At 34.0% G+C, this 21,465-nt stretch overlaps 1 protein-coding gene across 2 annotated transcripts in view; it reads right to left on the bottom strand.

The window, feature by feature from the left end:
* LOC108756596 (calpain-C) overlaps positions 1 to 13,739 on the bottom strand; it is a 32,930-nt gene extending 19,191 nt beyond the window's left edge. For both annotated transcript variants that reach the window (XM_018500510.1, XM_018500509.1), the window contains exon 1: positions 13,338 to 13,739. In XM_018500510.1, the coding sequence (XP_018356012.1) occupies positions 13,338 to 13,346 (9 nt within the window). In that variant the 5' untranslated portion in view covers positions 13,347 to 13,739. The remainder of the gene's footprint in view (positions 1 to 13,337) is intronic.
* Positions 13,740 to 21,465: the final 7,726 nt, after the last annotated feature.

Raw genomic sequence — 21,465 nt, forward strand, 5'->3', positions numbered from 1 at the left:
AATAATAATATTCCTTATTTTATTATTACTTATATTTATCAAATTTTTATTACTTATATTAATCAAAACGAAAGTCACGTGTATGTATGATAGCTATTCCCACATACATATATGATAGCTATTTCAACTGTTTGGAATTTTTTTAAAATTAATTCTAGCTATTTATAAAAGTACGTACAATGCCAAATCATGACATACTCTTGACAGAAAACTTCCTAGTTAAATTAAATTAAAAGATTACGCGATCTAATTAATATTAATGGCTCGTTACTAATAGAGGGTGAGAATTTAACAGTACCTCTAACCGCATCCTATCCTCATTCTTCTTTCCATCTCATCTCGTAATTAAGGTACATCTTTACACATAAAGTATAGAGTAAAAGAAGCTCAGAAACTTCTCTGAAACACCGCATTGCAGTTTTTGCGGCAATTAATATTACGCATTAGCAAACGTCGACGTTTAAATTGCGCAAATGTACGATCAACTTCCTACATTCTCACGCAAGATAATACTGGTACAATATATTTATTTAAAATAAAATTCGCTAGAAATGAAAAAAAGTGCAAATCTATGGATATCATCAATACACAATATCTTTATTCCGAAATATTCCAAGAATGTTAAAAATTATGTCCTATATCCCTATGATCCTCTCAAAAAACATCAAGCACATAGAATATTACAGAATATTAATCATACCGTTCTTAAAAAATTTTTCGCCTTAGGTATTTGGGTTTTTCGGGGGAACGTTTAAAATTCTTTTGCATATCCTTTCCCACGCCATGAGCGTATCTCGTTGACCTCTATAGATCCCTCGATAGCGATCTCAATGAGCGACCTGCAAAATTTTGCCTCTTATAAAGTAGACGCGTCATTACTCCTAAAAATCTCATAATAACACCTTGTCAACCAAGCAAGAACAGCAAATCACTTTCGCAGATATCCATTCGCGCATTTTCTAATCGACGGCGCGTTTGTGACCTCGATGTGCGCGTCGATAAAGGTTTCAGCTTATCGAGCATTGTATCCAGGTCGACACTCTCTCTCTCTTCGTTGAGTTTTTACACTGCGATGAACGATTCATCGCTGAACGATTCCTTTTCTTTTTCTTTACACGGTATTTGGCAAGAGATAGAAGTCATTGACACCTCTACACGAGTGAATGCTTTCGAAATAAATTACGGCGAAATTAGCCTCGCCTGCCATGTTCATAACACGTGACTTTATGCACACTTTTTCCAGACGATGTAACCGGCAGTTCGTATCGATGATTTACGATGATGTCCGCTTATCTAATCGATTTTAATGATACAGCGTTAACACAAATGCGAAATTAAGAAATATCCTGCCGGCGCGGCGACGCCAGATATTCGCGCAGAATATTCGTCTGCAAAACACGTGCGCTATACATCGTAACCTGAGAATTCATTAATATTAATGCTCTCGTGATTATTAACACGTTCGATATTAACACATTCTACTAATATCTCGTGCTTATGTGATAAATCAACATAGGAACAAGGAAGTTCCTATCTTACAAGAAAAGAAACGTTTTATTTATGCGTACATAGAGTATTTGTTCTTTTATTTTTAAGTTACTGTGATATGACATCAGTTATATTTTAAAATATTATATAAAAATATGTTAATATAATGTTTGTAAAATTTTTTTTTATTATTAACGTTTTCGTAACGTCTATTTTTTAAATAAAAAAAGATGTTTATAATTACTAAATTATTGATAAGAACTTAATATTACTGATGCTAATCAGTTTATTACTAAGAAAATGAATTTATTTTAAAAAATAATTTGTGACATTATGTACTCCAGCTTCAGTTTAAGGCTATTTCATGACGGATATACAAATAATTAGCGCATAGTTTGTTTGAACTGGAAATTGTAAAATTTATACAACAATATTATTATAAGAGTGACATTCTTTAATTGTATTTAAAATTTCTCTGCTAATTTTTACTTAAATATTAAATTAATCCTTTTGTTTATATTCTTTTTAAAATTTTACTTTACAAAATTCACGATTTGCAAATTTACTCAATCGTCTTTTGAAAAAATTAAATGCATATTTATTAAAAGAATTCTGCTTTACAAAGCATCGACACTAACATTGCACTAACACCTTGTACATTCGAAATATCAGTTCATTCAAAACAGACATCCACGCTCATTCTATCCTCGCCTCTTCTTGTTGCGAGATAAATGTCACCATCAGACAGTGATTGGTCATTGAATCGTTTCTGTGACGGGGGAGATACGGAGATGTCCTCCACGCCTCAGTGACTCGTAACACCGTCATTATATGTATTTTGCAACGGCCGTTGATAACATATTTTCACCGCGTAGGCGATAATGCGAGAGAAGGTGTGTGCGCGCGGTCGTGAAAGCGTCACACGATTGCGAAATACTCAATTACATTCATCGAGGCGCCGCGTTCCGTTTTCGAGCATTGTTCCGAGGCCAGCTAATTCCACCGCGCGACATGATGCACCAATTAAAATTGTAATAAAACGGCAGCTGATAATTAACACAGGCCAGAGGTCCTACTGTCATGCTCATTCTGCACGAAGTCACCGCGTTTCTTTCCGTATTTTTTTCTCGGTGTTCCTCTCTCTCTTCTGATACTACGAGTAATTCTGTTTTGTCGCATGGAACTGCCTTGGCACATACCAGGTTGAGGCGTGCCATTTTGCATTGTCGTCGCATGACAAAAAACTATACGTCTGAGCTATCTCTTTCGTAACAGATCGATTACGAGACGGTTTAATGTTTCTCGCTGCACCTGCACTACAATAAACTATTTACGGAAGTTAACAGAAGTGCCTCGCGCTTAAACGTTTTCACAATATTTGACATTTACTTCTTGTGATTAAATTAAAGTCATTTTATTCAACCGGAGCTGTTAAACCGGTATATGATTAATATTAGAAAGCTTTAACGAGTCTCTCGCGATAATGTCAAGATCAGATCTATATTGCTAGAACAAAAAACACAGAAAAGTTAGTACAAAGTTAACACATTTTTGTACAAATCTCGAATAAAGAAATGTTCACTGCAAGTGGTCTGTTTTACGCGTTCTTGTTTCGTAAATCTCGAAAATGGCCCTTAATCTACGTTTCCAAGCTCGGAGCCACTTTATCTGTCCAAGAGCAGCACGAAAGGTACGGTTATAATGACTGAAATTGCGGAAGGCCAAGAAGTACTGAGGAGTACTATCGTGGATCCGCAGTCCACGTCGGGTGAGGTAAGCCATAAAGGGCTCTCGCGACGACCACCGACACACCGTGTAGTGGTCCGTGCGCCTCAAGGCCGCGAGAGAACCAAGCATGAAACTAGTTCGACCGGTACGAGAGTATATGGTAGCTATTATATACCTAACGTGTACAGTAGATCGTTCAAGTGTTCGCTTTAGCGGAAGGTGGTTGCTCGGGAATTCACCGCGGAAAACGCATCAGCTACGGATATGTCTTCTAGATATCATTCAAGAAATGTGACTAAGATATCAAAACCCATTTATTTTTATACTATGGCCATTAGTAATCCAATTCTTAGATTATCAAAACATTTTAAAACTTTTTACAGATTCAATCAATTTTAAATATCTTATGGATCACTTTCATACATAAAAATTTCATACTGGATAGTAATTAATTTTATTTATTTTAAGTATTAAAAGCATTGAACGGCAATACTAAAAAAATAAGGAATTTCTAGTATTAAATCGAATTTCTGTAAGAGCAGTGGACATAATCTTTCAAACAACTTGTTTAGTCATACATATTATATATATATTGTATACATTTACTAAATATTATTTTTAAGAGAGGGAGAGAAAGTTTCTTACGTATGTTTGTATTTATATGCAAACACACACACATATACACTTATATAATAAATAAAAATAATTTTCTGTAAAAACAAACAGATATGTATCTGCGCAAAGGATCGTTGATGACTAATCGTGTACTTTCTACTGGTCAGTGAATTTTTACGCCAGGCTTGCATGTATGGCCTTGAGACTCAGGCGCATCCAAGCGGAGTGCTCGTAGGGCGAAAAGCATGCTCCTTCGTCGTGACTCCGCAAAGTGGCGAATGATCGTGCGGAAATACGAGAGCTTTTGCGTTCTTCCTGTCGCGATTCTTGACACGTCACTCTTTGTAAGAACGTTTTAGACGTACGAGTCCCTCGGACGGAAGAATTTTACGTCGGTCACGTGTTGCAAAGACGTACTATTACATTCACTTTATGCCACAAAATGAGCAAGGCCGATCGTTTGATCGACGTACACGTTTGATCACCAACAGGTGACCAAGCTGATCGTGCAAAAATGAATTTTTTTACAAAATACAATTTATAAGAAAAGTGAATTTACAGAAATAAATTATAACATACCAAAAACATTATTTTATATAATAAAAGTTTCAAAATTCTCCCTTTTTAACATACATTTTGTAAAAGTAGATATTTTAGAAATATAAAATATATGTGTTAAACATCGTATTCTGTTAGTATATTTAATTTTAAGTATCTTTTAATTAATCTCTGTCCAATTTTTATATTATAAAAACAAAATTTAGAATTAGTTAACAATATTTGGCGTTAAATATTATAGGAAGTTGTCAAAATATATATTCTTAGAAAAGTATTTTTATTCAAAAAAGAGAGTTATATTAAGAAAGAATCTTGCATTATAATTATCTTATTTTTAGCAATAAAATTATTTATTAGCTTTATTAACGTTATTTTCAAGTTGTGAATAAGCCGAGATGCATGTCTATGTAACGGTACTCAGCAAAGAGCACTCTCCGTAACCTCATGAACTGCGACCCTAATTTCCTCTACTCTATTATAACTCGCTCCATTTTTTCCCTTCATGATTATGCCGCCTCCGTAGATTCCGTTGTCTAGCTCATCAAAACATCAAAGTTCCTTTACTATTACGTAGTGCATTCATGAAGCAATTAATAATCTGCCGTTACACATTAGAGGAATATGACTCTCGTTTCTCATTAATTATAATGATATCTACAATTTTTTTTAAGTATGAGAATAGTTTTACCATTCATGATAAATATTTAAAAAAATAAATATAATATGTACAAGATAAATACAATAAATACAAATATTAAATAAATTATTGGGATTATATTTAACTTATATATGTTTATGTTTTAGGCTTTTTCATATATTATCTGTTTTAACTTAATTAAAAACTTATTTTTAAAAATTATTTATATATACATATATGTAACATTCATATAAAAAGAAAAAAAAATATAAAGAGAAAGTTAAAATAAAAAATTAATAATTTTATACTTGAATATGATAAATTATCTTAAGCTTCCAAGTATTTTTCGTCGAACTTTTATTGTTCCTTGTGAGGAGGTATTTCAAAGTGCGTTTACGACCGCGAATAAAACCAAGTACTCGTGATGGTTTCATACCACCAGTACAAAGCAAAATGGGAAAATGACGGTAATTTCGATTATGCATAATTTGTTGGATCTTGTCGGTTGTACTGTCTCTCGGCAAAAGCACTTTCTCTCCTCCAAACATTTCTTGCTCTTATAAGAACTGTTCACTGCAATTCGAAACGGTGTTTTGTGCGACGCGGTGGCATTTTTTAACGTCTCAATTTACCTGGAAGTCGAGCATAATAGTGTCTCGCTTTAACGTCACCTCGGATAATCAATTCAATCGATTTTCCTTCCTATAAGAAATAGTCTTGCGAGTAGTTTTGCATAATCGACAATTCACATATGCGATTTCCCTACCGGAAATCCGAGGCATGACACTTCCGCGGCGCCAGATTCAGCGTTTTCACTCGGTGCGAAACTAGAAACTTAGAAAGTTGCCACCTAACGTATTCAAATGCCTAGTAATATAGAAAATCGGCTAAACACGAGAACGTTTATTAATCTTTTTGAAGCGAAAAAATTTTATAGGCGAGAAACTTGTTATATGTACAAAAATTAATCATTAGAAATTTACTGATAAGAAACAGGATAAGAAAAGCTACTTTATAAAACTAACTAGTTACAATCTTTTTTCTTAAAAAATAACTGGTTATCATTATCAATTTACTGATTCTGAAAAGTAAGATGATATAAATTACCAATTCTGAAACACATACAGTTATAATTATTTAGAAAGTAACAAGTCGTTACTTTTTAGTTATTTTTCTGTTAATTTTTCGCAATATTCATTTTAAATACAAGAATCTTATACATTTTTAATATTATTTTATTTATTTTACTTATTTTACAAAACGCTCGGTTATATTATTATATACAGGGTGCGCCATCTGTTGCGATAGCATCTGAAAGTTGAATAAATTTTGATGTGGGCAAGTTTTTTTATATTTTTTTTTACACAAACTTTATTTATTCCTTTCTATTTTATTTCCATCATGTTTTGAATATAATATCCAACAAATGACCGCCGATGGTGAGTTTTGGTTCAAAATCATCATGAGCGATGAAGCTCATTTCACATTGAATGGCGCTGTTAATAAGCAAAACTGCCGCTTTTGGGCCGACGAAAATCCTTGTGAGATATTCGAGGAGCCTCTCCATGATCAAAAAGTGACCGTTTGGTGACAAGCCGCAGACCATACCTCAACTCAAAGCCAATATTCACCGGGAAATATCGCTTATTACCACCGAGACGCTGGAAAATGTGATGCAAAATGCACGAAAAAGGGCATTGTTTTGCATCAAACATAAAGGCGGTCATTTGTTGGATATTATATTCAAAACATGATGGAAATAAAATAGAAAGGAATAAATAAAGTTTGTGTAAAAAAAAATATGAAAAAACTTGCCCACATCAAAATTTATTCAACTTTCAGATGCTATCGCAACAGATGGCGCACCCTATATTATATTATTTCTAGATAATATATGCACTTGGAATCAAAATTATAGAACCAATATTATAAGTTTACATACTAAAAAAAGCTTCTAATTTAATTCTTAATACAGATATATTTAGAGAATATAATGATTTTATCAGGGATAAAGATAGTTATATTTCTTGAATATTCCAATCTCACAAGAAATAATCATTAATTATTCACTGAGCAACTTCATTTTAGTCAGCCGATATGTTGAAGAATAAATTTGAAATATATATATATATAATATACATTCTATATATAGTTATGTAGTACTTTATATATGTACATATATAAATATATATAGTATTATATATATATAAAGAATTATTAAAATTAGTTATTAATTCCTAAAAAATATAACTAACGACAATTTAAATTACAGTTATAGATGGAAAAAAAAGAAACAAAATTAAGTTATTGATAGTTACAATTATTGAAAAAAGTAACTCTAACTGTAATTTCCTTACAAGTAATAAATTTCTAAGTAATCAATTCTGATAAGCTCCTTAGCAAAACAAAATTTCTAAATAAAGTATAGCCTGATAGTAAATGGACCGTTTCGGAGGAGAATATAAAAATATCTTTCTTATATTAACATAATAATTTTTATTACTTTTTAATTTAAAGACTGCAATTATTATTTAAAATTAACGTAAAAAGTATCAAAATTTATAAAATTTGTAGAACTGCTAAATAATCCTTTCTATTTTCAGTAATTTATATGCATACACGTATGTCTAATTTTGAATTATATAATAATTTAGAAACTAATCTCTAAAGGAAAAGTAAACACAAATATTAAACTGTTAGATTTTTATTATATCGTTGTGGTATATTATCTTGTTTTATAACTATAATATCAATGTTTATGTAACATTTTTTTTAACATCAGCATTTCTAAATTGCAGAATTACATAGACATTAAAAGTGAGTTCACTTGTAAATTCTCCCAAGCAATATAACGTAACAGTAAAGCAAATAATGCATAGAATGCCTTAAATTTTAGACTTTCATTCATGTTTTCATATACGATTTCTTTAATTAACAAAGTAATTTAGTTATAAGAGAAACATCGACATAGTCATAATTTTGTTATAAATAATTAAATAAACAGGATTTTGCAAACTAGTTTTTGTTTTACATATTCCCTTTGGTGTATTATAACAAGTTAACAATATGCGTTCAAACCTTCCTCCTCCCTGCTTGAAGTAGTCTTTATCCCGTAATTCTTTGCACGGGATTTTTTATTTGAGATTCCTTCACACGATAATCAGACAACCCGCAAGCAACCGCTCGTGCTCCCACTCCCTTGACAAATGCCGGAAATTTGTGCAAGCGTCTTTATGTTATCACTTGGTCGATCGAGGAACGCGACTCTTGATTTTCCACACGCGTTTACTACCTTGTCACGGTCTGCAGATCTTTGTATATGCACTTCTATTCTAAGTCTGATGTACCAGTGACGAGGCTTTCCTTAACTTATCTCTCTTTGATAAGCTCCATGTATCATCACAGCCTTCGGTAAGTACAAGTATTTTTTAGCTTCAGAAAGTAATAGATGGAACGTCGTGTGCAAGTTATTATTCAATGTTACGCATAGTTATTACGCAATAAACATTATTAATTTATAGTATTTATACAATCTGACTATTGTTAAAAATTTTAACATACAATTTTGATACAAGAGAGAGATAACTATAAAGATTTCTACAAAATTAGAACTGATTATAATTTCAAATAAATATTCTAAATAAAGTTATATTAATATAACTTAGTTTCATAATTAAATAAATACGTAAAATATAATAATTCGTTTATATATCATATAAATGTAAAATTATAGTTTTATTCATTAAAGTTTCATTTTTATATTAAGTAAAATTAGATTCAAATATTAAAAAATTTTCCAGTTTTGTTATTATCACTTTGATTTGTCTGAAAATTATTTAGAATGTCTGTCTTGATAAAATTTGTTGATACTAATAAAATCTTAAGAAATAAATAAATTAACAGTGCTTTTGCATCAGCCTCGTGATTTCATTTAAACCATTTGACATTTCCGTAAATATATATCAATCTTATAGCTTAACTAGTTACATTCAGGTTTCCTTTTTCAGCACGCTTCCAACTTCCATTTGAAATGGTTGGCTGAATCAAATGCGAACGATGCAGTTATTTATGAGAAACAAATTACATTGGTAATGCAAACGCCATCGTGGTACTCGTAAGAAGTCATAAATCGTTGTTTATTTTTTAAACGCGTGCTGCTTAATTCCATTTTGCCAGCACTCGTGAACGAATCCGCGTTCCCCGGCATCACACAGTATCCTTTAGCTGACACTATTTTCATCCCGAACGGATACTGATTTACGGGGACTCGCCCGACGAGTCAAGTTTTCTCAGCAAGGGATCACTTATTGTTAGTCGTTTTTCTGATGTTCTTGGCGCTCCCTTCACGATCATGCTCGAACTCTTCATCACGGTTCCTGAATCGTAGAGCTTCGCTGGAGTCTACAATTGACTCCTTCGACCCTGAACGATCCTTATGTTCCGAGAAACACTTTCCTCGAACAGCCCGAGATTGATGACTAATAATTTCCGCAAGTTAACGGATTTATCGATATATCTAAATTGATTCATCGTGTTTCAATTATAAATTTAAGATTCTATCGTTTCTCTACGAGTCTTATCTATAATGTTTCGTATAAATCTTACATCGATTTCTTGCATGTCATATATAATAAAATGCATTTAAAAAATGCATTATTAAAAAATGCAAAATTTCTCAACATAATTAATCATGCACGCTGTTTTTTCTATTAGAAAAATCTAAAACAATTCTGTTTATATTTAACAGAAATTTAAATTAACTCTTCTTTCATTTTTCTAAATATAGAAAGTAATACTGAAAAATTCTGACTCAAATAATACTGCAAAAATGTATGTAACAAATTGTTATCTCAAAAATTAGCTTTTTTTATATTTTCCATTAGATCGATAAGGGGAAAGGGCGAGAGTCAGGATCCTTCGATGTCCTTGAGTTTGCCTCGAGTTCATCTCGTATCCCTCTCTAGTTTATTCTCCGTCTCGAATTGCAATTTCTTCTTCTCCTGTTCTTCGCATCAAGCAATCCTCACACTGAATTGTTTTCACACATCGCCTATAAATTCAGTGACCATAAACCTCTAAAGATTGAACACATCCCTACAGTTCAAAATGTAATTTTATCCACGTTTATTATGATTAATAAAGGATAATACGAATTCTCTGAATCTAGCAATTATGATAAATTTTTATAATGTACAGAGATAATTACTGCAAATAATATGACGGCACAACCGACTAAGAAAACTGCATCGCCTACACGAGAATGTAAAACTCGAATCCCGTAACGCAGCATGTGCAAGGGCCGCATGCATTCCATTTAGCAAACACGGCTAATATATAGCGGATTAATAAATCTCGAGACAACATAAGACGTTCTCTCATACTTTGCACTTTAGTTTAACTCACAGAGAACTGAGAAGGATTGCGTCTGAGAGTGATAAATTCTAGGTGTCAACGAAGCTGCAGCTCTTTATCCAAAGATATTTTGAATACAACTTCTCTTCAACAATTTTATAGCTTCATCGGCTGAACTACGTTGTGCATAAGTACGTGCACAATATGCGCGTTAGCGTACATTAGTATTGGACCTCGGTCTCTCCCATTGATGCTCCCGTATGTGCAACGTCTACGCCGTTCGTAATTTGTGTGTTTCGAGGTCGCGGAGAGAAGAAGACCCGGTTTCGCAGGAGCAGAGAATCTCGTAGCAACAGAGAGGTAGAAATGCGCCGGTCGACTTCGAAGTTCCTCGACCATGTCGAGAACGCGAAGGAACAGGTGAACAGGTCGTTTTCCATCTCTCTCTCTCTCTCTCTCTCTCTCTCTCTCTCTCTCTCTCTCTCTCCCTTTTTTTCTCTTCCTTTTTCCTTCTTCTATCTCTTCATTTCTTCGTTTAGCAATCGTATTACTTTTTCACACGGATTTTATTGCAGCAAAAGTGAGCTGTTGGTGCAAATTCGTGACGTCAATGCTGATTGTTGGGGTAGTGTGTAATTGATTCAGCCAGTTGCCATAATTATACGGATGAAAATTCATCAAGTAAAATGTTACAAGCAAAGAACGTAAACATTATTTTAAGGATATAACTATTACATGTTTCTTTATGTTGCTTTCATAAAGATTTAATATTTGATAGAGATTTAAAAGTACAAGAAAAATAATCTTGTTGTTTATGAAAGAAACAGATGTGATGCCTTAATTATTTTCTCTTTCCTATAGCATAATATTTTTGGACGGTAGATAGTACTACGATCTACAGATTATTACACTATGCGGCTGTTCGCGTATAAGGTAGGGATGACTGACCTAAGCTAATGGACTTCGAAACGGAATTTAAAGACGTAGGTAGAAATTTGCGGTTTATGGGTGACACATTCGAAAGTAAAAATACTTCAGGGCCGTATAGATTCTTTCACAATAGTGATGTCCTTCGTTTGCTGGCAACATTACAGTAATTTATATTTAAGCGCTAAACAAAATTACTGAGTTACACGCACAATTGTTGGGACAGGAAAGAGCTCGTAAGTATCATTCATGCGATAGTTTGTTTTTTTAATAGTTACCCATTGATATAAAAAAAAAGGTATTCTCTGAATTTTATGCAAATAAATTAAATAATAAATTATTATCATTATAATAATGTAACATAAAATAAGTTGTGAAATGTAGAGATAAAAAATAAACGTGTAGATAAATATTTTTTCAAAACTATTTTTTTGTTACTTACTACTTGAAATATTAATATTGCTAATTTTACGCGTAATATAAATTTATTAATTTTAGAAACGCTAATACATTGAAATATATTTTTTTGGATAACATAATATAATAGTTGAGCATAAAGATTGAAAATTATTATTCAAAATCGTGTATCTTTCAAGTATATACGTGAATATAATTTAATAGAAATTATAATAGATAAAGCAAACAGTGTGCGTGTTTAATTTAAGTCATGCACGCCGCACAAAGCGTAACGAGTCCATGAAAACATTTCAATAGAAAATTTTCTATTACTCTTGCAGTTTGAATACACAAAAATCATACATTTTAATTTTTCTCCTATTGTAATATTATATTGCATATAATTTACCGTGATGATATCAATCTACTTTTCTAAAAAAATACGATATAATATCTAATTTTGGAATCATACTGCTGAATAATTTTGTTTTGATTAATAGTCTTACATAAAGTATTTTCTTATTATTATATGTAATATAATATTATAATAGGAGAAAAATTAAAATGTATGATTTTTGTGTATTCAAACTGCAAGAGTAATAAAAAATTTTCTTACGTACACAAACATCTAAACCGTGATAAAAATAAAATTAATTAGAAAATCAAAATCAAAATTAATTAGGAATACGTTTTCGTGACGCCAAGATTTCGCATTCGAAAGTAAAGTGAAAACTACTAATGCCTCACTTAATATTTGTCTTCGTACTCAAACTCGCACTCGAATTACCATTCGTATTCATATGCCACGTGGATTTAATAATTTCCATTTCGCTAGTTGAATTTGTTGCAAACAGAGCGGGATGACTTTCTCGTAAAGAAATCATTCCGGTCACATAATATGCCGCACCTTGCAAGAAATTCCATAGTAAACTATCATTGGAATGGAGATGTAGGCAGATGAAGACTTTCGTAAGAAAAGTTGTAACTATTTTTATATACAAAAGAAAATGTAGGTCAGCGTTTTTGAAATGGAAATTACTGAATTTTCATAAACAAGATACTTACATTTCTCGTATATAAGATGCATCATCGTCTCTGAGCCATTAATATTTTATAATTTAAAGTTCTAAGTTATATTTTATCTGTATGTGTGATATTGTATCAATTTATACGCGTAATATCAATTTATTACATTTTACAATTAAAACTGTTCATAAAACAATTAAAACCGTTTTTAAAAAACAAAGCAAAATCTACTAAATTGTTCGATATAAATAATGTTCTACATAAACAATTATTTTCGATAAAATATTAGAAATTACATGAAATGCATAATTATTTTACAAATAAAACATTAATACAATTATGTATATAGTATATGCACTTTTTAAGTATACATTTTTACTATTTCTATGTTATTATTTCTATGTTAGTAACTAAACAGAACAGAAGTATGACAGAACTACTTATTAAAGCTTATCTACTTAAGTACATTTTAATTCAACAAGAGTTAATTTAGCAAAGATAAGATTAGCAAATTTAAGATGAGCAAATGGAACGATTAGAAGTTTAGATGAATATCAATATAAGCCTACTACATTCTTGCACGTACTCTCATACTTAACACGATACTCACGTTAACCATCCGTAGTCAGGTTTGTGCAACTTCTTCTAGAATATCGCTTCGCGCCAACAAGGACCTGTTCGAGTACCTCTCTCAAACCCTCGCAGCGCAACCGACACTTTATCACTTATATATCAGAGAAGAACGTCTTCATCTAGCACTCGATATCGAGACACTCCGCGCACTTACTGTTAAGTTCGCGCGCTACCAACCACTCCGAGGTTTCCCCGAGTCGTACGGACGATCGAGTATCTCGCGGAACGCGAGCCAAGATACCGTACCGTCGCGATTTCCGACAGACAGATGTGGTAAACGGTCAAATCTGTTTTCTGAGCGAACCGAGGCGCGAGAGAGCGCGGCCCCGCGAACGGAGCTGCTCTTCTGGTACCGACTGACTACAACCGACTGGTTGAATTGGTGACTGCGCCGGCTACCCGCGCCATGAACTGCCACTCGTGGATCCGAAGGCGATCGCCACCATCCTGACCAGCTTTCCTCCTCCTTCTCTTTCGTTGAGCTACCGCCGGCGATCCTCTCTCTTTTTCTCTCCCTCTCCCACTCAGGAGCGACCGCGTCGCCGTTTCCTTCCTCGGCGAGGAAAGAGGCTGAATATAGTTTAAATGGCTCAAGCATGATATATTTATAGAGCGGATAATTATTTTGTCTGTGCAATCAGCTGATAGAGATTTTGATGCAGCAACACGTTGCGCAATCTCGTGTAAAAGAGTTGTTTTTAAGATTTGGGAAAATTTTGGGGGGATTATCAGAATGATTGTGTGAATCCAATAATTTCATCGGCTCTCCATTTATTTCTGAAAAATTAATTCAATTTAAATGAATGTTAGTTCAACATCTTAACACTCGGAATTGTAAGGCGCTTCGTATTTAAAGTTTAAAAGAGTTGTGTTTTCTTCTTGCACAAGACATTGAGACAAATACCTATTATATACAAAAACTAACGGAATTAATAAGTAATTAAACTTACTTCAAGTACTTCGAGTTGTAAGTATTAATCATAACAAGAAATATAATTAAAAATGCAAAAGAGCATTCTTCGTCAAATATCAAAAAGTTAATTTTATTTGATATAATTCAGAAATGTTATATTTTAATCTACATACAGACATATATATTCTAATCTTTAAAAAATTTATAAATTTTTTCTTCTCTCTTTCATATCTGCAATTTATTTGTATACTAAAAAGTTAAATTGCTCCAGATTTTTATGACAATCTGAAAATGTTGATCGATATATTGCTTGCTTTCCTCAACGTCTTATTTCGCGTTTCTCACAAACGTATAATTTCAAATGCCTTATAGACAAATCTACATAGGAAGAGGTCAAGGCAGAGATAAGAGTATGGATCATAATTACGGGAGCCAAATGGCAGGATTCTCAAAGGAGCTCTATGTGAAGGAAACAATAGCACATGCAATCAATGACGATATCAAATCGTTCACGATGACAACGTGATTTTCATCTATCGATGCCGTGGAAGCGGGTCGGTTTCGTCTCGGTCGCGAAGTGGAAAGTGTGCGAGAGAGGAGGGTGTTGCTAAATAAGAGCGGGAGGAGAACGGTTGAAGAACACAAGAACCGATCTTGAAGAGAGCGACGGAGAGACCCGATCATAGCTTGGAGGTATAGCTTGTTCTGGTGAAAGCTTGTACACGTTGACTTTACTCGAAAGGTTCACTTCAGCGTCACGCCAGAAACTGTTCTCTTCATCAAACGTAGCAGCTGATTTCTTTAAAATTCTCTTCATAATATTCGCGTTGGACGTCTTCATATTTTCATTATTTTACAATACACGGCGTTGAACTTAGAACCTAGCAATATCTCTTCTTTTCTTTATAGATACTTATTTATCTCTTCATGTATGAATAAGTCTATATATCTTTGTTTTGTTTGATATTTTCTTTCAATTTATTATGTATACATATGAATCTGTCTTCTCTTTTCTATAACATTTGTTTCTGTACTTTCAATGTTGATTATATCGGAAAAGCTTTCATAATTTAAAAAAGCTATTAATTTTTATTTTAATTTATCATATATATATATTATAACATTTAATTTAATAATTTAGGCAAGATCTATTTTTTTTTACAAAACTCCTGTCTTATTATAAGAGAGAGACATTGCATTATTATAATAACAATATTAAAAATAGGCATAAATGTATAAAATGTATAAAATTACTGCAACAATAAACATTTAAATTATTTGTCATATTTTACTGTATATATATATATATATATATATATAGCAAGTTGGAAACGTTGAAAACTATATTTTCAGAATATGATAAATTGAAAAACTTTAGCGAGAAATGAATGGTTAGCTTCATTAAGAATAAGAGTACAGTTTTTGTCGACATCTAACGGATATATGTGAACTACAGACCGCTTCAATAATCGATAAAGATGCTTTTACTCTAGAACATCACCGACAAAGCAATATCAAACCATTGTTGATGTTCTATATTTAGCAAGCAATATAATAAATTTTTAAATTAGCAATTATTTATTAGCAATTATTTATATTTAGGAATTATATCTTTTATTATCTTTAAAAATGCATCTTCTAATTTGATTTCTTTCATCCTCAGATTAATTATTATTAATGTTCTTACCGCAATTACATCCTTTTTATATAGCAGTTTTCATAATTATTTTATAACTTTAATATAGCATGTATTAAATTTGTATTTGACATTTAGATATTTCAATATTCTTCTATAAATCTACGTTTATTTTAATAGTAATGTAATAATTTAATCACAACGATTGATTTCGTTAGCATCTTTCAATTTTTGAGTTTACTAGATTCAAAGCTAATCAGACATAAAAGTACATCTACAGCTGAAAAATCAGCGATATGTTCTCATGAATCAACACACGTACTATGCTGATAAATCAGAATCAAGTTTCAAGCGTAACTAAAAGATGGCAACTCCGTGTCAATTTGAACAGATCGATATCAAAATTTTCTAAAAGCAATTAACATTCTACGAAATAATTTTATAATCACGAGGACATTTTCTTTCATTTCCGATTACTTAAAAATTTCTTCTTTACTGCAAACATTTAATCATAGGAAGCTTCATAAAATCATATCATATAAACCATCGTGGCGGCACTTCTGATGGGTAGCCATCAGTTCGAAAGCCATCCAATTGTAATTTAAAGCGACGGATGCTAACTCAACTAACGGTTTGAGAAACGGCGCTTTTGGCAACGCTCACACCGTGGAATTTCACGACTATCCCACGCAAGATTCCTCGCGATCGTAACGCGCTAACGCGCCATCCAGCCCGAACCTTTACGATCGGTAACGCGTTGCCTCTCATTAACGTGTAATTTATTCGAGAGAAATACAGAGAAACGACCGACGGCGTTGCCACCCGCGGGCCTTGATAGCTCGCAGCTTCTTGCTCACTCGCATCGAGAACTTGCGCTCGTGGGAGAGGACTCATGGAGAAAAAAATTCATAAGATTCTGGAGATCGTCGGCGAGATAACAGGCCGCACTGACGGAAATCCATGGAATACGATAATCTGACTTGACATTCGTTATCCCACTGCTCCTCACGACTATTTGGGCTCCCCGTTACAACTCCCACTGAGCGGTTTTCTCGGTATGCACGTATCTAATTAATAATCTTCTAATTCCTAGCCAATCTACTGAAGACCGGGCCTACACAATGCTTCTGTAATTCTGGAGTTCAATAAGTTGTCATGTTAGCGCTCTACGAGGTGTGTGAAGTATATTAATAAATTTTAACGATAGAGAATGTTATAAGTTAATTATAATGTGCTTGTTTTCATAGATTCCTCGTTATTTGCATACACAGAAATATAAATATATTTTATATTATGATGGCTGTATTCCAAAATTCTCTGCTAGAACTGAAAATTTATTGCTTACATTATGTGCACTATAAATTTTCAGCACCGACAGTGAATTTTGGAACATAGCCATAAAATGCATAATATTGTACTCTAATATAACACTTCAAACTTAATATATTTTATTATATTATTCATTTGCCATTTCGCTCTGTGTAAAGTTATAAAACAGTAAATACTTTCCATTTTGGTAGGTATTCTCTTATATTCTAAGATCTCAATTCTTGACTAAACTTCTTATTTTCCCTCAAACTATTATAACTCTTATAAATATTATATTTTACAACATATAACGTCCCCTGCAATATAACCCATATAAAGTGATTACAAATTCAAATCTATAATCCACTGATTACTAAATCGTTATGACATCCTTATATAGTACCGCCTTTTCTCGATAACTGATAAATAATTTGCATAGATTATGACGTCATAACGCGTGACGAAGTGAACTTTTTTTAAGCTCGTAAAATCGCACTCTGCTGTAACGACTTCAGAAGCGCAACTCATATGCAAAAAGAATTTAACGCGTGCTCTCGCGGGACGCGCACACCACGGGCACGTCCCCATTATCTCCGGGCGTGCCGAAGACGCCTCCGGCGGTTCTCACCGGGCGACGAGAAAGACAAGACAACGGTAAGCGGGGTATATGACGATGTGTGTACACACTTCGAGAACAGTTATATTCGCGCACGTACCAACGACCCTTATTTATGTCGTCGCTGCAGCCATCGTCGACGGTGGACTTACACCAGTCGTCCTCCTCGCCCTTTTCTCGCCCTTCTGCCTCTGCCTGTTCTCTCTCTCTCTTTCTCTCTCTCTCTCCCCCCCTCCCTCTTTCTCTCCCTACGTATTATCAGACGGCAGTGTACTTTTACGGTCGGTATATATCAATAGTCGGCCTAAAGGAAGATCCATGGAACGGCGATGCTGGCAGGTAGGGCTCTTTACAAGATGGTATGGGGCCCGTGACAATGCCCGGGATATAAAAACTTGCATAAAGCTGTCCCACTTACATAGGACCCCGCGGGACCCACTGCCTGTGCTGAATGGGGCGCAATAACCTTTTATTTATCGACGGCTTAAACAGCGATCTTTCGCGTCGAAATTGAAGCCGCGCGCCGAAGATCGAGAATGTCTTTTGCCGTACGGGATTGTAAGCCGAGTGGAAATCATCTCTTGGTCGATTCAATTAAACGATTTAATAGCGTGCTTGATCGCTTTATGCGATTTCTCCTGTGCCACCATTATCGCGCTTTTTTTAATTACATGCTCAATTACGCAAGGTATTCGCTCGGATTCCAAATAATTCCACGGCGCTGTTCATGTCGAGGAACGCTCATGCGATGGAACGCGAGACGAATGATAACTTCACCTGGCATCACGATCACGCTTGAAACCATTTATTTCGATGTGTTCAAACATCTAATGTACATTATTACATGGAAAGAAGTTTTGCTGAAGTATCTAAAAGTTTAGCTACATACAGATCTGAAAAAATAATTTTGTTGAAAATAATTATGTAGAACGCTTAAGCATTAATGACAATTAATGCTGCAAAAAATTTTAACATTTTAACAATCAGTTTGTGCGTTCTGCATAATTATTTTGATGGTTGAAACAAAATTATTTTCAGATCTGTATCTAGTTAAATTTTTAGAAACTTTGGCAAAACCGTTTATTCCGTCTATTTTTCTTTACTACAAAAAATCAGTAGAATAATATCGAGCTTTAACGTTCCAAATATTTGTTAAAAAAAAATCAAAATTTAAATTTTATAACTTTTTCTTCTTTACTAGTTGATTTCGACATGAAAAGATAATAATTGTAATAATTGTATCACTTAAAATTTTTCGCAATCAATCAAGCGACGAGGTAACGTCGCGACGCCAAAAGCATAAAAATACAAAACGAGCCACTTGACTGCTTGATGTGTGATTTGTAAATTCGCGGCGCTACCATAAGCTTTATCCGGAGTTTTGGCATCAACAAATTTTAGATTAAAATTAAAGAAACTAAAACAATTAAAAATTAAAAACATTTTTGTCATACAACATTATGAGTATCTTTTGATTGCGACCATCCGAACAAAATTCGTGCAGCCGACACCGAGATTTGGAGATCGAGTCCCGAAAAGAGATCATTTCAGATTTACAGATTTTTTTCAGTGGTCATGTGACACATATATGTAAAGCGTTTCGTCTATTAAGCTGCCTTTCACAATATCTTCATTCAATTAATATTATATTAAAATTAGAAATATAAGTGAACAGTAATGCACATATATATGTAATAATTATCAATGTATACGAGATAAACAAAGATAAAATAAAAGAGAAAGAGAGAGAGAGAGAATTGTGCAACTATCGTAAATTCAACCGTGCAACTTCCACGCGATACACTTAGAGTGATGTTAATGCCGATAATACTGTAACTTTCAAATGCCATAACTCGAAAAGTTCTTATAAAAAAAAAGATTTGTAATCGATGTTCTGGAAACGTCTCTCAACGTCATCTGTAACAATATGCTATAAAAAATAGAAAGTCCCGTTTAAGATTTTTGTGTTGACTTGTGTTAACTTTGAAAACACATTCCAAGATCATTCCAAGATCAAATTAATATTATCATCTAATAACTTTTTTAAAACTCTATTACTTTTTTCCAAATCTTTTTTTAGACAAATCAATATTTTTTTAGATAGAACTTTTACCATATACTATAACACTAAATTTCTTGGAATCTACGACTTATACGCTCTTACCTTTTTCCTTAATTTACGTCTTATACTGCCAACTTTTACTGATATTAAAGATTTTCACTAACTTGTGTGTGTTGTACAAACCGAGAGGGTCCCTTGCCAGTGCAATGGCTAGATAACATTTTTCGGAACATTCTTTACACTTCCATGACAAAGTACGTGGTTACTCCGATCTCTTGTCCTAATCACAATAATGATTGACACGCCGTAAGCCAGCCGACGCACTACTAAATCACGCGTTATTATAACGCGTAATCCCGCGTAATATTTATGATACGCGCGACATGATGCGTATAATGTTGCGTTACACGATGTAGACCATAGCGTGGATTGACTCACCAACATAGATCCAGTGCAGCTGATGAGCGGCTTCAGACCCTCGCTTTAAAAGCGGATCCTGGGCTAAAGGGTGGGTGTGTACGTCATGGACGATCTTGGAGAGCACCGCGCCTATCTCGAAGGGCCCACCTTTTCCAGGAGGACCGCAGCCCTGGGCCCCAAATTCCTGCTCGACTATTACATGCTGAAGAAAAAGTAAAGAGAGAGAGAGAGAGAGAGAGAGAGAGAGAGAAAGAGAGAGTCGAACAGGCTCCGCCACACGAGCGCGTTCTCTCCATTAGAATTACAAATATACGTGCCACACGGCACGCGCCCTGGGCGCTGAACTTCGTCGTAGCTTAATGTCAGGCATTTCGCGAGAAATTCATCACAAGCCCCGCGGCCTCGAGGCAAGCGAGTCTTCTCTTTACGGAGCCGTTTCATGGCTCCGAGGAGGCGACCGAGAGTGGTTGCGCTCTCAGGGACGCGAGCCAAGTCGCAGACGCCAGATGGTGGAGCCCGTTTTCGCGCTTTTTTGTAAATTACAGAGCGTTCTGTCGGGTCACGGTGCGCCGCTGCACGGATGCGCCGAATGCATCAAGAAAATTAAGAATCAGCGGCTGATTCCCAATGCACACGCTAGATTCCCGTACACGAGTTGAGAAACTGGCCACAAGGACTACCGTTCGTATACATATAAATGCACGTGATTGCTTCTATTAAAGATCTGAGAAGATTGCGCGATTAATTCCGGTGAAATTACAGGGTTTGACAAGGATGGGTGTGTGCGAACTAAAATCGACGATTCATATATGCGGCAACCTGATAATTACGATAGCGAGGCACGCAGCGTCTATTAGCGGAGTTTCAGAAAATGTATAACGGTATCCCATATACACAGAATATTCTCTACTTATTCCTACTTCTAAGATGCATTGAAACGTGTTAAGAACAGAAGAAAAAATTAATCAATGAATTTTGAGACACCATTGGATTAAAATTTCTCTAGATAGAAATCTTTACGATATTCGATTTTCATCCTTAATTAGGGAATAGTCGTCTGGGATATTTATACTCCGCCAGCGAGAAAATGTGAATTGTTATAACGTTTTATATAGATATTATTTAATATATTTTCTTTCTTTTTTAATAA

The sequence above is a fragment of the Trachymyrmex septentrionalis genome, unplaced genomic scaffold (genome assembly GCF_001594115.1).
Source record: "Trachymyrmex septentrionalis isolate Tsep2-gDNA-1 unplaced genomic scaffold, Tsep1.0 scaffold129, whole genome shotgun sequence".
Classification (NCBI taxonomy): Eukaryota; Metazoa; Arthropoda; class Insecta; order Hymenoptera; family Formicidae; genus Trachymyrmex; species Trachymyrmex septentrionalis.